Source organism: Chiloscyllium plagiosum, unplaced genomic scaffold (genome assembly GCF_037043375.1).
Source record: "Chiloscyllium plagiosum isolate Xiang-an unplaced genomic scaffold, Cpla_swu_hap1 HiC_scaffold_16, whole genome shotgun sequence".
NCBI lineage: Eukaryota > Metazoa > Chordata > Chondrichthyes > Orectolobiformes > Hemiscylliidae > Chiloscyllium > Chiloscyllium plagiosum.
In genome coordinates, this window is record NW_028270154.1 from 49,716,208 (window position 1) to 49,733,888 (window position 17,681).

At 39.1% G+C, this 17,681-nt stretch overlaps 1 protein-coding gene across 1 annotated transcript in view; it reads right to left on the minus strand.

Annotated features, from left to right (window-relative positions):
• The window catches only part of unc5a (unc-5 netrin receptor A), a 627,961-nt gene that overhangs the window by 32,466 nt on the left and 577,814 nt on the right, over window positions 1–17,681 (minus strand). The window contains exon 13 of the mRNA XM_087995374.1: window positions 5,251–5,400. Coding sequence (XP_087851500.1) covers window positions 5,251–5,400 — 150 coding nt within the window. The remainder of the gene's footprint in view (window positions 1–5,250; window positions 5,401–17,681) is intronic.

Genomic DNA, 17,681 nt, shown 5'->3' on the forward strand with positions numbered 1-17,681 from the left:
TCCTTGCACGAGTAGGGCTTCTCAGGACACACAGTTTTCTTGAATGCATAATAATACTAATGTACAGCACAGGGACCCACCTTGAATATTTGTATGATAAATTCTGCATTCCCATCATTTCCTTCAGTATACTTTCTGAAAATTTTAAGTAACTTCACTAATCAGTCACCAGATATGTATTTTTTTAAGCAAGTTGTTCCGATAGGAAGGAGTCCAGAACTGCACGCTGTATTCTGAAAGTGGCCTAACCAATGTCCTGTACAGCCGCAACATGACCTCCCAACTCCTGTACTCAATACTCTGACCAATAAAGGAAAGCATACCAAATGCCTTCTTCACTATCCCATCTACCTGCGACTCCAGTTTCAAGGAGCTATGAACCTGCATTCCAAGGTCTCTTTGTTCAACAACACTCCCTAGGACCTTACCATTAAGTATTTAAGTTCTGCTAAGATTTGATTTCCGAAAATGCAACATCTCACATTTATCTAAATTAAACTCCATCTGCCACTGCTCAGCCCAATGGCCAATCTGATCAAGATCCCATTGCAATCTGAGGTAACCTTCTTCACTGTCCACTACAACTCCAATGTTGGTGTCATCTGCAAACTTACCTCTTGTGTTCACATCCAAATCATTTATATAAATGACGAATAGTAGAGGAACTAGCACCGACCCTTGCGGCACTCCACTGGTCACAGGCCTCGAGTCTGAAAAACAACCCTCCACCACCACCCTCTGTCTTCTACTTTAAGCCAGTTCTATATCCAAACAGCTAGTTCTCCCTGTATTCCATGAGATCTAACCTTGCTAACCAGTCTCCCATGGGTAACCTTGTCAAATGCCTTACTGAAGCCCATATAGATCAATCTATTGCTCTGCCCTCATCAATCCTCTTCAAAAAACTGAATCATGTTTGTGAGACATGATTTCCCACGCACAAAGCCATGTTGACTATCCCTAATCAGTCCTTACCTTTCCAAATACATGTACATCCTATCCTTCAGGATTCCCTCCAACAACTTGGCCACCACCAATGTCAGGCTCCTTTGCTTCTATGTGTTACTGTGAGGTTGATGTTTTGTAATCCATTAAGTACAATGTGACTCAGTCAATATCATGTGGCAACATACTGATCCTGAACTCCACCCTCCCTAAAGTTAGAGGGCAGGGTGAGAGGTGAACAGCATGGCAAGTTGGGTCACAGGACATTCGAGATCAGTTGAGATGGGTTGGGGTTACTTGGTTCCTGTTGATTCTGATTCGTAATCTAGCCTTTGTTGGATGCAATAATTCACCTGGTTTATATTTCTCCCCTATCTGAAGCCAATCTTCACCTTCCTTGACATATTTGGCTCATTTTAACACTTCCTGCCAGAATGGCTCATGACTAAAGTAGGTGATATCCCCAACTGAAATTTTAATAGTGGGGCTGGGGACCAGATTGGATGGTCCACCTACACTGTGTCCATTGAGTCCTTAAATGTCCATGTGATCACCCCTCTCTTTCCACACTTTCTGAACCAAGACCCCAATCCCTTTCCTTTCTCCTTTTCCTGTCTATCCTATATCATGCTGTGGAGGAGCTGGTGTTGGACTGGGGTGGACAAAGTTAAAAATCACACAACACCAGGTTATAGTCCAACAGGTTTATTTGGAAGAAGTAGCTTTCAGAGTGCTGCTCCTTCATCAGCTGGTTGTGGAGTAAGACCATAAGACACTGAATTTATAGAATTTATAGCATTCTGTATATATTCTATGTCTTATGGTCCTACTCCATAACTACCTAAAGTTGGAGTGGCACCCCAAAAGCTAGTTCTTCACAATAAACCTGTTGGGGTATAGCCTGGTGTTGAGTGATTTTTAACTTTATCCTACACTATATATCTTCTACTTCTCCTCCCCTTCTTCTCACCAGACTTCATAATTCCCAACAACATCACAATCCATTCTTAACACAATAGGTCATTCGTCTACTCGCCAAACCCCAAATCTACACATTTAACTTTGTCATCCTTCCTACACTTCCAAGTTCACACTCAACCTTTACTTTTGTCTCTTCCTTTTCTCCTATTGCAACTGACTTTGTCCCCATGCCATCACCTTGGGATAATTACCTCTTTGGCCATTAGCACTACTTGATTTGAATAGTGCATTTACCTTAGCTTCATCACTTGCAAGTGCCATGGGAGATCAGCCCGTGAATTAAAATTTAAATTACTCATTATTATTTTTATGAGAATGGAAGAAAGAGGACACAGATCCAGGCTGTCATTCTATTAGATAGTGAATGACCTGTATTTTAACTCCATCGACTGTCACGATTGCTTACTCCATAATATTCTCACCTATTAAAAAGAATCAACCCTGTTACAAACAGTTTAACAACATTGCTTCAACAATGGTTAGTGGAAAAGAGATCTGATTTTCACTAACTTCACAGTGAAAAAAATGCTTCCTCATATCACCTTTGGATAGCCCAACTCTAATCCAGAACTTTCTAACAAGCACCAAGACATTGCTTAACCAATGGAAAGAAGGACACTACCAGTGAGATCCTTTATGTACGTCCAGTCACTCTGCGCTACCACATGCTGCCCTCAAAGCAGCTGCGGGGGGAGGGGTGGGAGTTTGAGACTGTCACACATCTCCCTCAGGAAGTCTAGAGAAAGATAGAGTGGTTTCTGTTGAGTTTCGTCCCAGTAGCTCTGTGATGCAGGGTTTGGTGATCTGTCTGTTCCCTGGGATGCACACCGAGACAAACATAATTGTGCCTGGATAACCATCAACTTGGTGTAAGATGCTCTTTTGTCTGCCCAAACCTCATTGGTTTTCCAGAACAAGGAGTTGACCCTAACTGAGTGCTACAGACTGGCACATTCGCTGAAGCTTGAGGGGTGCACTGAAGCTTGAGGGACCTCCCACCAAGATGCAATGGGAAATGACCATTATCTGAGGTCTTCCTCTGAAGGTAAATGGGGATCTGTTCAGTCATCGAACCCTCCCAGTGTATCAAGCATATGCAAATATTAGCATTGTGTGTGTCAGAGAGTTCTTTGGATTTTTGGATGGAGTCAAAGTGCAATGTTTGTTTTGTTGACTTGATATGCAACTGTACAGAACCAAACTGCATTTGTTACCATGTATACGCACATAAAGAGATTTTTTAATGAATAAAGTATATGTTTGAAATTATAAAAACTCTAATCTTCAAGTTATGTCTCCTTGCTCTGGACTCCACCAGCAGAGTAGTGAGTTTTTCTCCTTCTATGAATACCATCTTCACTTTAATTATTTCAACTGAATCATCTGTCATCTTTTATACTTAGGAAGTGCAAGTCTAGGGCCAGATTTTCATCAATGAGAAGAGAAGCTTTTGGTTGGGAGATGAAAGCAAACACCCCACACAATTTTCCTTCCAGGGTGGGGGCTGGATGGAGGGGCTTTCTGCCTTTGGACGAAGTTTGAAGGTTACCCCATATGCAGGTAAATACCAGGGCAGGCTGATTCTATGAGACCTTGGTCCAGTCGAATAAAAGACTGTTAGATCTTCTAGTCCACACCTCTCACCTCTTCCATTCTACTAATTCATCTTCATGTTACCTCCAAGACTCCTTGTATATTGCTTACCTTTGTCAATTACCCCTCATGTCCTCATGCCATTTCCAAGCTCCCTCATACCCCTATGTTACCTCCACAGCCATTTACCCAGTCTGGTCAAATCGCAGCAACCATGGGGAGATGAAATACTTTAAGAATCTAAGAATGCTTTCATTCATATGCATGCTACAGAAAATAAACCTCTCCTTTATGAAACTCAAAAATGTTAACCTCTCTGAGGTGATCAATCTGTTGTTAAATTAAAAAAAATACTATTCACAATAAAAACTGCTATTCATTTAATAGTTCTTAAAACTATTAAAATACAAACTTAGATCCCAATGAGATAAATGGGTTTTGAGATTTTGAACCACACACTTATCAGATACACCTTTGCATGAATAGTCGTCAGGATTATCAAAAGTGAGATTTTACGCATCCTCTGTAAAATGTGTGGCTCCTTGTGATAAGGCCTTTGGAAAACAGTGAAAATAAGGTCTGTTTGAATGCAGCACCATTTCCAAAAGCTCTTCTGAGTCTGGGTTTCCCATTTATGTGATTCACAGCTTGTTCTCAGTCCATTATCTTTAAAGCTAGCCTCCCCCCTAACCAATTTCCTACACGTCAATGGACTGCCTCTAATTCCACATACTACTATTTATCCTAACAGTGTCTTGTGTGGAACCTCATTAAATGCTTAAAGAAAACAAAAGTGCACTCATTTTAAATATGTTGCATGCTTATGGTACAATAATCCATGTGCTGGAAGACCAAAGTGGGTTAGGGAAATGTTCTGAAATCACATTAGTTGTTTCACTAATTATGACATTATCACATTAAGTTCCAAGAAATACCTGTGTGACTGGAGAATGCCTGGAGACAAACATTTAAGTAGCACAAAGTAAATGACAAACGAATTCAGCGCTTCATAGTTCAAACATGCTAAAAGAAAATGTGTAAAAATGAAATAAGCAAGGCTCTCTCTTCACTCATCAGTCTACTGTTTGATAGTCTTCAAACTGATCTTGATATTTCAACCTGTGTCTGAGAATAAAGCAATCCTTATGTTGCTATGTTAAAAATCACACAACACCCGGTTATAGTCCAACAGGTTTAATTGGAAGCACTAGCGTTCGGAGCATTACTCCTTCATCAGGTAGTTGTGATGAAGGAGCAGCACTTTGAAAGCTAGTGCTTCCAATTAAACCTGGACTATAACTTGGTGTTGTGTGGTTTTTAACTTTGTACACCCCAGTCCAACACCAGCACCTCCATATCATGAATTGTGCTACTATGTGTTCTATCCAATGGAAAGAGTAGAGAGGTGAAGTCAGGATTGTTAAAGGGTTGTGGACTGAACAAACTATGTAGTGGAAGCGGGTTTGGAAAGCCTATGAGATTGTAGCTGATGCCATGTTTGTGCAGGAAGGAAGACAAATGCTTATAAATAAATGGGGCATATCTTTGTTGTATCAACTATGTAAAGTGAAATGTACCTCTTTATTAATCTTTTAGTTATGTTATTTTTGTGTGTTTTGACACAGTTCAAATTTTAAAATCCTGTTTGTCGGTTTTGTGGAAATTGCTATATTTTCAAGTTATTTGTCTCTACCTGGATTGTAACAATTGACCATTCCAATCTGGCTTTACCTGATAGCTGTCCAGCAGCTTACTTGTCCAGAGAGATTTTTGGATATCATGTATAGAAAGTCGTAAGTTATGATAGCTGTCTTTAAAGTGAAGAACCTTCGGCTCATCTAAAAGTTGCCCTCCAAGGTGTTTCTCCAGTTGCATCACTTCCTGCAAAGGAAAATATTAATTAATGATAGGAATTTGTAAAACGTATAAAACATGCAGTTGAAATCACAACAATCTGAACAAGTAGTTTACCAGCAGCCAGTTGATTTTTGCTCATTATAGTCTCTACTGCAATTTGCTTGCAATATTTTTGCAATTTGATCCCATCGTATTGTCAAATTCTATTACATATTGAAAAGCACTTGCAAAGATTCTCAAACACCAAAATGGCCAACACACACTTTGAATTGTAATTCTGCAATGCATGGCTCATTCTGCTTTAATAGATACAAATAAAAGTTGAAATATTAAGACATTCAAGGCTAGGAGCCACCTGTTGGAGCTGAGTCTGGTGTAGATTTAGATTAGTTTTTCTCAGTGCAGTCTTAGTGGACTGAAGGCCTCTTCTGTACTGTATGACTCTATAGGAAATGTCAACACATCTATACATTAGTCCAAAAATCTCTTTAGCTAAATATAGTCCCCTTGCTCTTCCCCAACTTCATAACCAGCAGCTGTCTTGACTCACTTTGTCGTTCGCTTAAGTCAAGGCTTTTCAGACTTGAGCAAGTTATAGAGGTAGCAAGGATTTAAGCCATGGAGAAAATTGATGAGAATTTAAAAAGGTGTTATTGTACCAAGAATGTCCAACATCCTTGGACCAAACAAGTACAGAATTTGCAAGACATGCTAGATTTGGAGGGCAGGGTATTGAATTAGCACAAATTTATTTATCATTTAGTTTGAGGAAATTTCTGTGATATACTATTGAGTGTCATAAACACAGTCTGACAATTCCAAGACAGTGGAGGGTCTGAGGGAGGAGGTGAACAGATAAAGCATGATGTATCTGTAGATACTAATGGGTAAGCTTTTGACTTAGGTCAGACAGGCAGGATATGATCACATTGGGTGTGAAAATGAGAGAGAGATGGAGAGAGAGATGAAGAGAGAGGGAAAGGGAGGGATAGAGAGACAGAGAGATAGATGAAGAAAAAGAAAGGGATGGAGAGGAAAAGAGATCAAGATTGCGGGAGAGAGATAGAGACCTAGAGAGAGAAATTGAGATCGAGAGAAAAAAAATAGAGGGATAGAGAGACAGAGGGAGACAAACAAAGGAAGAGAGACAAAGACAGAGAGAGAGGTGGAGGGAGAGAGATAGAGATACAGGGACACAGTCAATTTCTGTCAGTACAGGAGAACATAAAACTCCTGTTGCATATCTCCAAGGTATAAAACACAACAACAGGTAATGGGAATAATGGAGAATAGTTTAAATGTACAACCTTTTGAACCTTTCCTTTCTAAGACAAATATATTCTCCCATGCTATTAGATTGATGGACTTTGGAGTTTGATACTTACTTTATCTCTACATGGATGGAGAGATCGGATGTATCAGCAGTCCACTAGAAGATGGTAGTTGTACATTGTCTCTGAGCAGAAGCCAGTGAACATGCAAGTAACTCACAGAAAACACATTTGAAATATTTGTGAGTGCTTGCAAAAAATCCTTTGGGCCAAGGAAAATCTGATGACTGAATGGTACACATCCCAGAGATGTCAGAGAACTGGTGAGTCTATTAAACAATATATGCCAATGGTGTGGAAACTTGCATCTACATGTAAATTTAGGCGTATTAACTAAACCAACTAATTTGTGGTCAATTAATTGAAAAAGTCTTCAATTTCATTAATTAGGGGAAAAACACAACTTTGGCTATCTCTCATATTATGTTTGACAAGATTACAGACAAGTATACCCTTGGACTCAGGAATGCTGGCACACAATGCCCAACTAACACAAATGCAAGAGTTACAATCAAGAAAATCTTAGAAAGCTCATCAAAATGTGCCATTTATGGTCAATACTCTCAAATATATGGCCAATTTGTGGAATTTCTCAATGTTGATAACATCATGTCAGCTGGAGGGAGATTGTATAACTCATTTTTAAAGTGAAACCACTTTGCAGAGAACTCATCAGTTCAATATGTGAGGAGTCTCACCCGTGAGAGTAAGGCACAACATGTATTACCAACATGCACAGAAAAACACCAAATCATTTTGAGGAATACTCGGTTGAGATCCCAGAAGTCTCATTGTCACTTCTCATTGACATTGGTGTCGAAGTATTTATACTGAGTGACATAATCCACCATCGGCATTTTTTTGCACATTTGTCTCACTCTCGCATCTGACAATCTTCGAGCTAAATTATTGCTGCCTTAGGAACAATTGCAGTTCTGACACATGACAGTTTCATGGTCGAAGTAGCAATAATTTGGATTCAAACTTGAAATCCCTGCATAGCACACATTAACTGGATCAGTGGCATCAGAAAGCACACTGGTATCTTTCTTTACAGGATGTGGTAAATTGCCAATATATGCCAATTCTATTAAATTTCAGATGGTAGCCATTCGCAATACATACTGGTGAGTTGCAGAAGCTGAAAGAACTTGAAACAAATGGTGTTAGAAAAAGTCAAATCTGGTAAAGACATCAAATCCACAATAAAACTGTATGATGTAAAAATAGTAAAATTAGACCAGCTGACAACCTTAAAGTGGCCAACACAGCAACAATTCCAGATAATGTCCTTACAATCTTGGAACTATCAGCAACATTTCATTACTCTGGTATTCACAAGATTTGACATGCGATGTAGTTATCGCCTGACACCGTCAGAATAAAACCAATATTCTACAGCTTCTGTTCCATTACTGCAAAATATCTATGACCTAAATTCAGCCCCTACTGCATTCCAGAAGATTGTTTCTTCAATTTTATTTTATGTCAACTGGACCTATTTGACGATGTATTGTCCAGGGAAGGATCAAAGCAAAACAGAATCAGAGTCATTTAATTGGAGTTACTTGACTTGCAAAACACAATTTTACAGTGAACAAGGATAAAAGCGCACATTCACAAGATCCAACATTTACTTTTAATGGATAGAATGACAACAGCTGAAGTCATGAAATAAGCCATTCATGCACTTCTGACCCCACTTATGAAGAAGTTGGCATTGTTCCTCAGCACTGCCAACTTGTAATGCAAACTTGTTTCGATGTACACAAAGTACACAGGATCTCTTCAGAAGATAGTGAAAACAACACAGAATGGCAATGGATTCTTACACAGCAAAAATTGTTTGACACACATTAAAAAGCAAAGACAGCAGCACCTCATATATTTCTGCACGTGGGTTGAAATGCACGTCTGAACAGATAGGTCAGGAAGTGTGACTGGACTATACTCTCACAGTACATTAAAGGAAGCAAATAATCAATTAATTATGCATCCTCCTTGCTGTCCAAAACTGAATGCAAATATGTTTCCTGCAAAATGAGAACTACTAGCCAGCAATTATATTTGCGTGCATTGGTTCATTTATCTCTGCAGTGGAAAGTTCAGACTCTGCATCAATCACCAATACTAACTATATTGTCAGCCATAGTCATTAACTAAGCCATGTTAAGATTTGGTCATCAACATCTACACAGTTACAAATGTCAGAACAATGTCAAGGTCATATATTATGCAAAAAAACAAGCTTTCTTTTTCAAAAAAAAGACATCAGCAATCTCAGGGAACATTATAACTCAAAGACAATATTGGTGCTTAATGAAAATTGACACATTGAACAGATGTTGCCTCAAATTTGTATTTCTTCCTAGTTCCTACGAGGTTTATGCATGGTAGTCACTCTGAAACCAGATGTCAATGCAAGGAAAGGAGTCAGCATCCAGTCCTACTGAGTAGAACAGCCATCTGTAAGAGGTGACTTGATGTATAAATGTTTTGTCATTTAAAATGGCTAAAGTTAAGCTTCCTAAAGGGAAAATAGATATTCAATTGCTCAGTGTTTGTATACAGGAGCCTGTTGAGTAGTCACTTGACAGTTAATGCACCATTACTATAATAATGGGGGAACTTTAATATGCAGGTGCACTGGGAAAATCAGATGAGTGGCATATCCCAGGAAAAAGAATTCATGAAATGTCTACAAGATTTTGCTGTTTAAGAGCAGTTTGTAGCTGAACCCACTAAAGGATTTGGTGATGTGTAATGAGGAAGATTTGATCAGGGAGCTGAAGCTGATGGAACCCCGAGGAAGCAGAGATCTTAATATGACAGAATTCACCTTGCGACTTGAGAGGGAGAAGCTGGAATCAGGTTTAATGGTACTTCAATGGAGTAATGATTTCTACGAAGACATGAGAGAGGGGCTGTCCTGACATGATTGAAAAGAGGAGCCTACCAGAACGAGGATGGAGCAGCAATGGTAGGGGTTAGCGAGCAATGGGGGAAAAAGGACTGGTGGAGAAACTGAATAGGTACTTTGATCAGTGTTCACAGCGGAAGATACCAGTAGCATACTAAAACTTCAAGACAGTCAGGAGGCAGGAGTGAGTGTAGTGGGCATCACTAAGAAGAGGGTGCAGGGAAGATCTGAAGATGAATAAATTACTGGACAAGATGGACTCACCAAGGGTTCCAAAGGACATAGCTGAGGAGATTTTGGAGGCATTGATGGGAATCTTTCAGGAATCACTGGAGCCAGGAAGGGTCCTAGAGGACTGGAAAATAGATAATCTAACATCCCTGTTTAATAAGGGAGGGAGGCAGTGGACAGGCAATTATAGTCTGGTTAGCCTGACCTTGATGGTTGGTAAGTTTTTAGAATCCATTATTAAGGATGAGATTGTGGAGTACTTGGAAGTGCATTAGAAAACAGAACTGAGTCAGCGTGTCTTCATTAAGGGTAGGTCATGCCTGATAAATCTTTTAGAATTCTTTGAGGAGATAATGAGCAAGTTAGACAAAGGAGAGCCAGTGGATGTGATTGATTTGGATTTCCAGAAGTCTGTTGACACGGTGCCACATATGAAGCTGCAAAGTAAGAGCTCATGGTGTTAACAGCCAGGAACTGTCATAGATAGAATATTGGCTGACTGGCAGAAGACAGAGAATGGAAATAAATCAATCTTTTTCAGGATGGCAGCCTGTGACTTGTGGAGTTACACAGGAGTTGGTGTTGGACTACAACTATTCACGTTGTACATTAACAGTGTGGATGAAGGAAAAAAGGGCATTGTTGCTACATGTTCAAATGACACAAAGATAGGTGGAAGGACAGGTAGAGTTGTGAAAGCAAGGAGGCTGCAGAAGGATTGGGACAGGCTAGGAGAGTGGGCAAAGAAGTGGCAGATATAATACAGTGTGGGAAAATTGTGCAATTAGGCATAGGCATAGACTATTTTCTAAAAGGGTAAAGGCTTCAGAAATATGAAGCACAAAGGGTTTTGGGAATCCTAGTTTAGGATTGTTTTACAGATAACATGCTGATTCAGATGGCAGGTAGGAAGGCAAAGACAATGTTAGAATTCATTTCAAGAGGGTGTGAATACAAGAGCAGGGTTGTACTGCTGATGCGGTATATGGCTTTGTTCAGACCGCATATCGAACATTGTGAGCCGTTTTGGGCCCTGCATCAAATGAAGGATGTACTGATGTTGGAGGGAGTCAAGGGATAGTTTACAAGAGTGATCCTGGGAATGAAGGGTATGTCATTTGAGGAATGATTGGGGACTCTGGCTCTGTACTCGATGGAGTTTAGAAGGATGAAGGGGATCTCATTGAAACATAGAGAATACCGAGGGAACTGAATAGAGTGGAAGTGGACTTCATGTTTTCACTAATAAGAGTGACTAAGTCCTGATGCACTGCCTCAGAGTGAATGGACAACCTTTGGAACTGAAATTAGGAGGAATTTCTTCAGCCAGAGTGTAGTTAATCTGTGGAACTCATTAATGAGGAAGCCAGTGAAGTTGGGGGTGGTGGTGGTTGGGGGGGGGGGTGGGGGGGGGGGGGGGGGATGGGCAAGTCATTGAGTGTGTTTAAGACAGAAATAAATAAGGTCTTGACACGAAAGGGGGGTCAAGGTTTAGAGGTAGAAGGAGGAGAATGAGATTGAGAAACATATCAGCCATGATTGATTGGTGGATCAGACTCAATGGGCCAAATGGCCTAATTCTACTCCTATATCTTATGATATTGGGTGAGTCACATAGAGAGAAACTGAATTGAAGCCAGGCACTATAAACACGGGTGCATATATTTTAAAGCACCATAGATAAAACTTCTGTTGTATATTTATATAAAGGCAGAACTGTATCATCTCTGCATATCCCTCACACATAAAACACAATAACCATATGTGGATGAGAAGCAAAATGGAACCAAGGAGATAACTTTGGAGATGTAGGGAATGGCGAGGAAGGAAGGGACTGCCATTGCAGGTCATTCTGGATCAAGTGTTTCTTCTCTCCACCTTTGTTTCCAACCAACAAAACCTTTGCATCTTGTTCTTCCTCTTGGATTCTCCACCATAATTACAAACTAAGTTATTATTGTCATGGATTTAACTAACTTCCTAGTGGAATTTGGGATGCTGTTTGACTTCATGATAGTTCTAACAAAGGTCTGCTGCAAATGGTTGACAGCAGGTTCCTTGTTCTATACTTTTATGATACACTTCATCTCCTCCTTTGAAATTAAATTTCCCTATGATCTAATGTTATATATTTCTCCATACAATGGGCTCCTGTACATAACACAAGCATGTTCTTTCCTCAGTATCATCTTCTATAGTTCTGAAACATTTTTTTCCCCTTTTCTCCTGCCACCTCTTGCTATTTTCTTATATTTTCTCCTATTTTGCCAGATTTGATTTCTGTTTTGTTAGTTTCTCTTATTGCATTTTCCCCCCAATTTCTCATCTCTACTGTTAAATTTAAAAAATAGTCCTCCCCTCAATCCATTCATGTTTTCAGCTAACTGGCAGCAGCTTAAATTGGTCAATGGGCAACATAAGTAGGAAGAAATCAGTCATCTTTACCTGGTCCAGTTTACACATGACTCCAGACAATCACAAACAGACAATAAAAGTTGACCGTACCACGATCTCCATTTTTCATGAAAGAATTTTTTAAAGTCTCAACAAGAAATCAGTCTTTATCTCAAGTGAGTATAGTTCAACACACTTCTAGCTAATTAAAGTTAAAAGATGTTTATCTAAGAAAGGTCAGAGGTGGAGGTAATGGAAATAATTATTAATAGGTGGTCTTCTACCAGCTAAATTGGGCTAAGATATCTACCATCACTTTAATAAAACAAATGCATGTATATCTCTGATGAAAACATGTTAAAGGCAATCGATCACCAAGGGAGTTCCATGACGGGCATGGAGAAAGGGTCATAAAAATTTCATTCGGGATATAATTCATTTAATAGATTTCAGAATCAAAGGGTTTGGTTGAAGATGCAGTAATTGGTAATACATTGCTTTTAAGAACTTTGCAAGACCTGGCATGTTGTCATGGAGATGGGCAGTGTGCATCAGAAGATTCCTTTCTTCAATGCAACTGGGTGTGTCTTACAGAAAGCAGTTACTGCTTTGATTTGTGTAAGTTATAGCTCACCGAGTTGAGAAGGCTAGAAGAAAATGAACATTAATAAGGTCTGTACCTTAAGCAGAGAAAGCACTAACATTTTCATTCACCATGCGGAATGCAGGTGGCTTAAGTTTAGTTCCGAACTTGTGAGGGAAGAAAGATAGAAGATTTGTCTTTGTCTAATTTGAAACTAAAGGAAAAATTCTATGATGGTTCTTACAAAGCCTTGTGGTAGAAAGAAGTCAGCAGAGTTAGCTTGGAAGGATGAGAGAAGACATCTGCTAATAACCAGAGCAAGGTGTTATGTCAGCCACATTTGTGAGGTCTTAAAAATCTGTTGGATAGTCACTTAGCCAAAAAGCTCATGGAAGGATGCCCCTACAATACTATCTCTGATAACAGCTGGAACACACAGGAAAATTAAAGGAAATTCCATTACTTTAAATTGATCCTACAGAAAGGGAACAAACCTTCATGACTCTTGTACATGGAAACTTTTGGTGGAAGCAACAAGTAGAATGGAGTTTACAGCAGAAGCAGTTACCAACTGTAGCATTAAGTTAACAGTACTTGATTTGGTACATTCTCATCAGGACTAGGCTTCAGAACCAGGCCTTTAGCAGACCAGAAAATTTGCCAGACAACAGAAAATTACAAATCTGGAATAAAACATTCACAGCTCAAATGTAAGAACTTAGTTTAGTGCCAAGGTCAATGACTGATATCCTGACAAAACATTTGAAACCACCAAATTATCCTTCACAACCACATTCATTACATGCTTTATTACAAAATTTAGTGAAGACATCACCTTGCTAATAAAGGAATGAGTTTCCAATGTTATTTAAGATATCCAAGCTGGACAAGGTACAGCAAAAGTAATATGAATAAAGATCACTGCAAAGGTCCTAGAAACCACTTCAGGTAAAACTAAAAGTGCTGCAGGAACTGCACTGCAGAAGCAGTTGTCCTGAAGAGATTGTGGTGGTACAACCTGAAACAATAAATAATCTTTGACAAATGGAAGTTAGTAACATAAACACCTTTAGACTGTGATGTCCTATAGACATCGCTCAATAAGAAATAATTATCTGTGCAAGAGCAAATATTCTGTGACATTCAAAACCATAAATCCACAAAGAATGCAAAAGTACATTTGCTCAATCCTAGGCTACATGACAATATCATGACTATTAAAGATTAAGCATTGATTTCAAACATCATCTGTAAGTTTTAAAGCAAGGTGTCTTTCTATTTTCTGGAAATTCTTTGTTTTGAGATTTGGGGTGCAACAAGTCTCAGGTGAGAATATTTTGAATTATTAATTCAGAAATACAAGCTCTTGTCCAAGAGAGCGGTGAGCTAAATCTTCTTGACACAAGGCTTTCCAGGCAGAATCTGAAGCAGATCAGAACAGAATAACTGAAAATGTTCAGCCAGGGTCATTACTTCCTGGACACTGATGATCCTGAAGCATTTTGCCATGGTCTGATCAGGACAAATGCAAGAATGCCAAGTTTCAAATGGTCACAATCATTTATACTTCAGATCAAAGAGCTACTGACTGGTTGGAAAGTCAACTTTGTTTAACCATGTTGTTGCCACTGAGAAAGCAAAAAGGAATAATTTGGTTCCCCAAGCTCCCTAGAAATATATAAAAAGGGCTTGAATATAAAGCTTTTGCTTTTAGAAATGGTACCTGAATTTAAATGTATGTTGCTTGTGATGAGTGTTAACGTATTACAAACTTCACTGATTACCTTGACTTGATTGTTAGTTTAGCTATTAGCACATGCAGGACAGTACTCCCCAATTACACAATCAAATCTAATAGAGGAAACTTTCTTTTGAGTTTTGTATGTGCTGGCTGGTTCAATATGGTTTGTACTCTGCTATTATGAACAACCAAAGGAATATACTGTTTGATTTGATCAGCTGATTAATGAGACATATGCTCTTTGTACCTGGCATTAAATCAGCACCGAAATTCATTCACAGCATTGCAATATATTTTGTAGGCTGTATGCCCCAGCAATTGGCTGATCAAATCAAAAAACATATTCCATTGGTTATTTTCAACAGGCAGAACAAAATGAAGTTCATTCTCAATCAATATGTCCACTGTTTGATATGATTCTGCAATTGGGCAGCACCTTAGAATCAGTTTTGCATGAACAGCTACCCAAAATAATCAAGTGAAGATAATTAGCTGAGCTTGTTAGGTGGCTTGCTTACATTTGATAGAAGAAACTGGCATTTGTATGCAGATATCTGTTCTCTGTGGTCAAGGTTTTATATATTTTAAATTACCAGGGAGTTTGGGGAGCCTATCGTTCTCTGTTTCCTTGTCCTTGGACAATCAGTACAGGCCTGTGAACCAATCTACATCTTTTTCTCCTGCACTACAAATAGTTGCAATCATTTGGAATTTGGCAATGTTGTGTTTGTCCTAATGAATAAAAGCTTTGTAACAAGCTTCTCTTTGCACTAATCTTTAAGTTTTGTACTATCAAGTAAACTATTGGTATGTCAGTGCCACCAATGGCCTGACTTCTCTGCATTTCTGTTTACCACAGCACTTGTTTTCACCCTCAGATATTTTAAACAACAACCTACCCAACCCCACAAGCTTGTCCTTTAAGTAAAACATGATGCAGCAGAGTTTCCCCTTTTTTTAGTTATATACTTTCCTGTTGATATATTCTCACTAAGCACACCTTTTTGTTTTTATTTGGAAATTTACTAAACATAGTCAACTGTCTAACTTTAACTGAATATGGTCATTAATATGGACTACTTAATTAATTTTCACAAGTAAGGAAATCATATAATCATCCTCTACATTGGGGAAATGAAGCATAGATTGGGTGACTGCTTCACAGAACACCTACATTCTTTCTGCAAAACAAAGAGCCTGAGTTTCCAGTGCCTGCCATTTCAACACACCACCATGTTCCCTAGCCAACATCTCTGTCTCAGGTTTGCTGCAGTGCTCTAGCACAGCTCAGCGCAAGCTGGAAGAACAGTACCTCTTTTCCCACTTGGGAACTCTTTAGTCTTCTGGACTCAATATCGAGTTCAACAACTTTAGGGCTTGAGGCAACTTTTCCCATGTCCTTACCCCAACCCCCACACACCAAGCCTTGTTACCACATGGTCTGGTATTACACACAATCTATTGTAAGCCACCAATAGCCACCAGTAGTAATTATTCATTCTCCAAAGTTGATCATTATCCATTCCTTTTTCTGTCCAACAGCTCTTCTCTCACTTTGAGCTCTAACTCCATCTACCGTTTACTCCTTTTCCCCCTCCTCCCACCTTATTTTCTACACAGCAAAACCAACATTTTCCTAGCTGCAATCAGTTCTGAAGAAGGGTCACTGGACCCAAAACATTAACTCTGATTTCTCTCCACAACTACTGTCAGACTTGATCTTTACTGGCCTAACTTCCAGCATCTGGAGTTATTTTGTTTTTTTAATCATGTAGTCAACATGAGCATGATGGATTGTTTGCACATACTTGCATAGGTTTGAAAAAATCTCTCAAGGACAATATTCCAAAATTAGTAATTCAGTGCCTTTGCTGACTTCTAATGAATGATACTTGAGTGCACATTCAGTGACAGTTGGAAGGTAATAGCTTGTTCTTCACTTAGGATTCAAGAATTGTTTGGACAAATCCCTGCTGAAACATAAATGTGTTTCTCTGATTTTTTTCAAAAAATTGTTTTGAAGCAGCATAATAAATGGCCAGTTTTCCTTATGGAATTACAGGAAATAATTACCTTTTGCTAGTAATTTACTAACAATGTTTTTCATAAAATTAAACTTCAAAATACAACTGGAAACTTTGGCTTACATATAACCATATATATATAAGTTAACCCAATGGTTTGTCCTACAGTCTCTCGCAGTAAGTTCAGTGAGTGTACATTAAAACAGTCACAAGCTCAGCTGAGCCATATAAAATTATGATCATGATAGGAGATAGTAGTAGTTAGGTGTGAAGTCTCCTTCATGCAGAGATCACTACACTTGGCAGGGTGGGTGCAAGGCATTGAAATGTTCAATCAGCCACCATTATTATATTGAATGATCGGGCAGGCTGAACTGGCTAAATGGCCTACATTTATTCTTACTATTCCTAGATCCTTTTCATTGAAAGAGTTCAGAGACTGATCTATTGAAAAGACCAACGGCAAATGAGCTAATACTGTAAGTTTCTGTATCTGTATGTTTCAGATAGTACAAACAGATCTTTACTGAAAGTACTTACAGACTCACCTGGGAGTTAATATATGTAATTGAATCATGATCTTCACAATGTCGTATTTGTTCTTGAAGTGAAATAATGTTTGTTCAACATTCTTTTTCTTATTGATTTGTTGTTTTTGCAACACACAATCTGTTGACCTTGTCATAAGGCGGCAACGGTGGTTCAGGTGTTAGCACTGCTGCTCCACAGCAACAGAGACATGGGTATGATTCCAGCCTTGGGGGACTGCTAGTGTGGAGTTTGCATGGATTTCCGCTGAGTGCTCTGGTTTCCTTCCATAGTCCAAAGGTGTGCAGATAGAGTGGATTGGCCATGCTGAAGTGCCCTGTAGTGTCAAGGGATGCACAGGCTAGGTAAATGCAGGGTGGGATGCTCCTCAGAGGGTCAGTGCAAAGTTGATGGGTGGAATGGCCTTTTTTGCACTGTCGAGATTCTATATATTAGAGAACTAGCAGAGCTTTGGCAACCTGCTCAGCCATTCAGTATAGTTTCAACTTCACTTTCCTACCCACTCTCCATAATCATTCAAGCCATTATTATT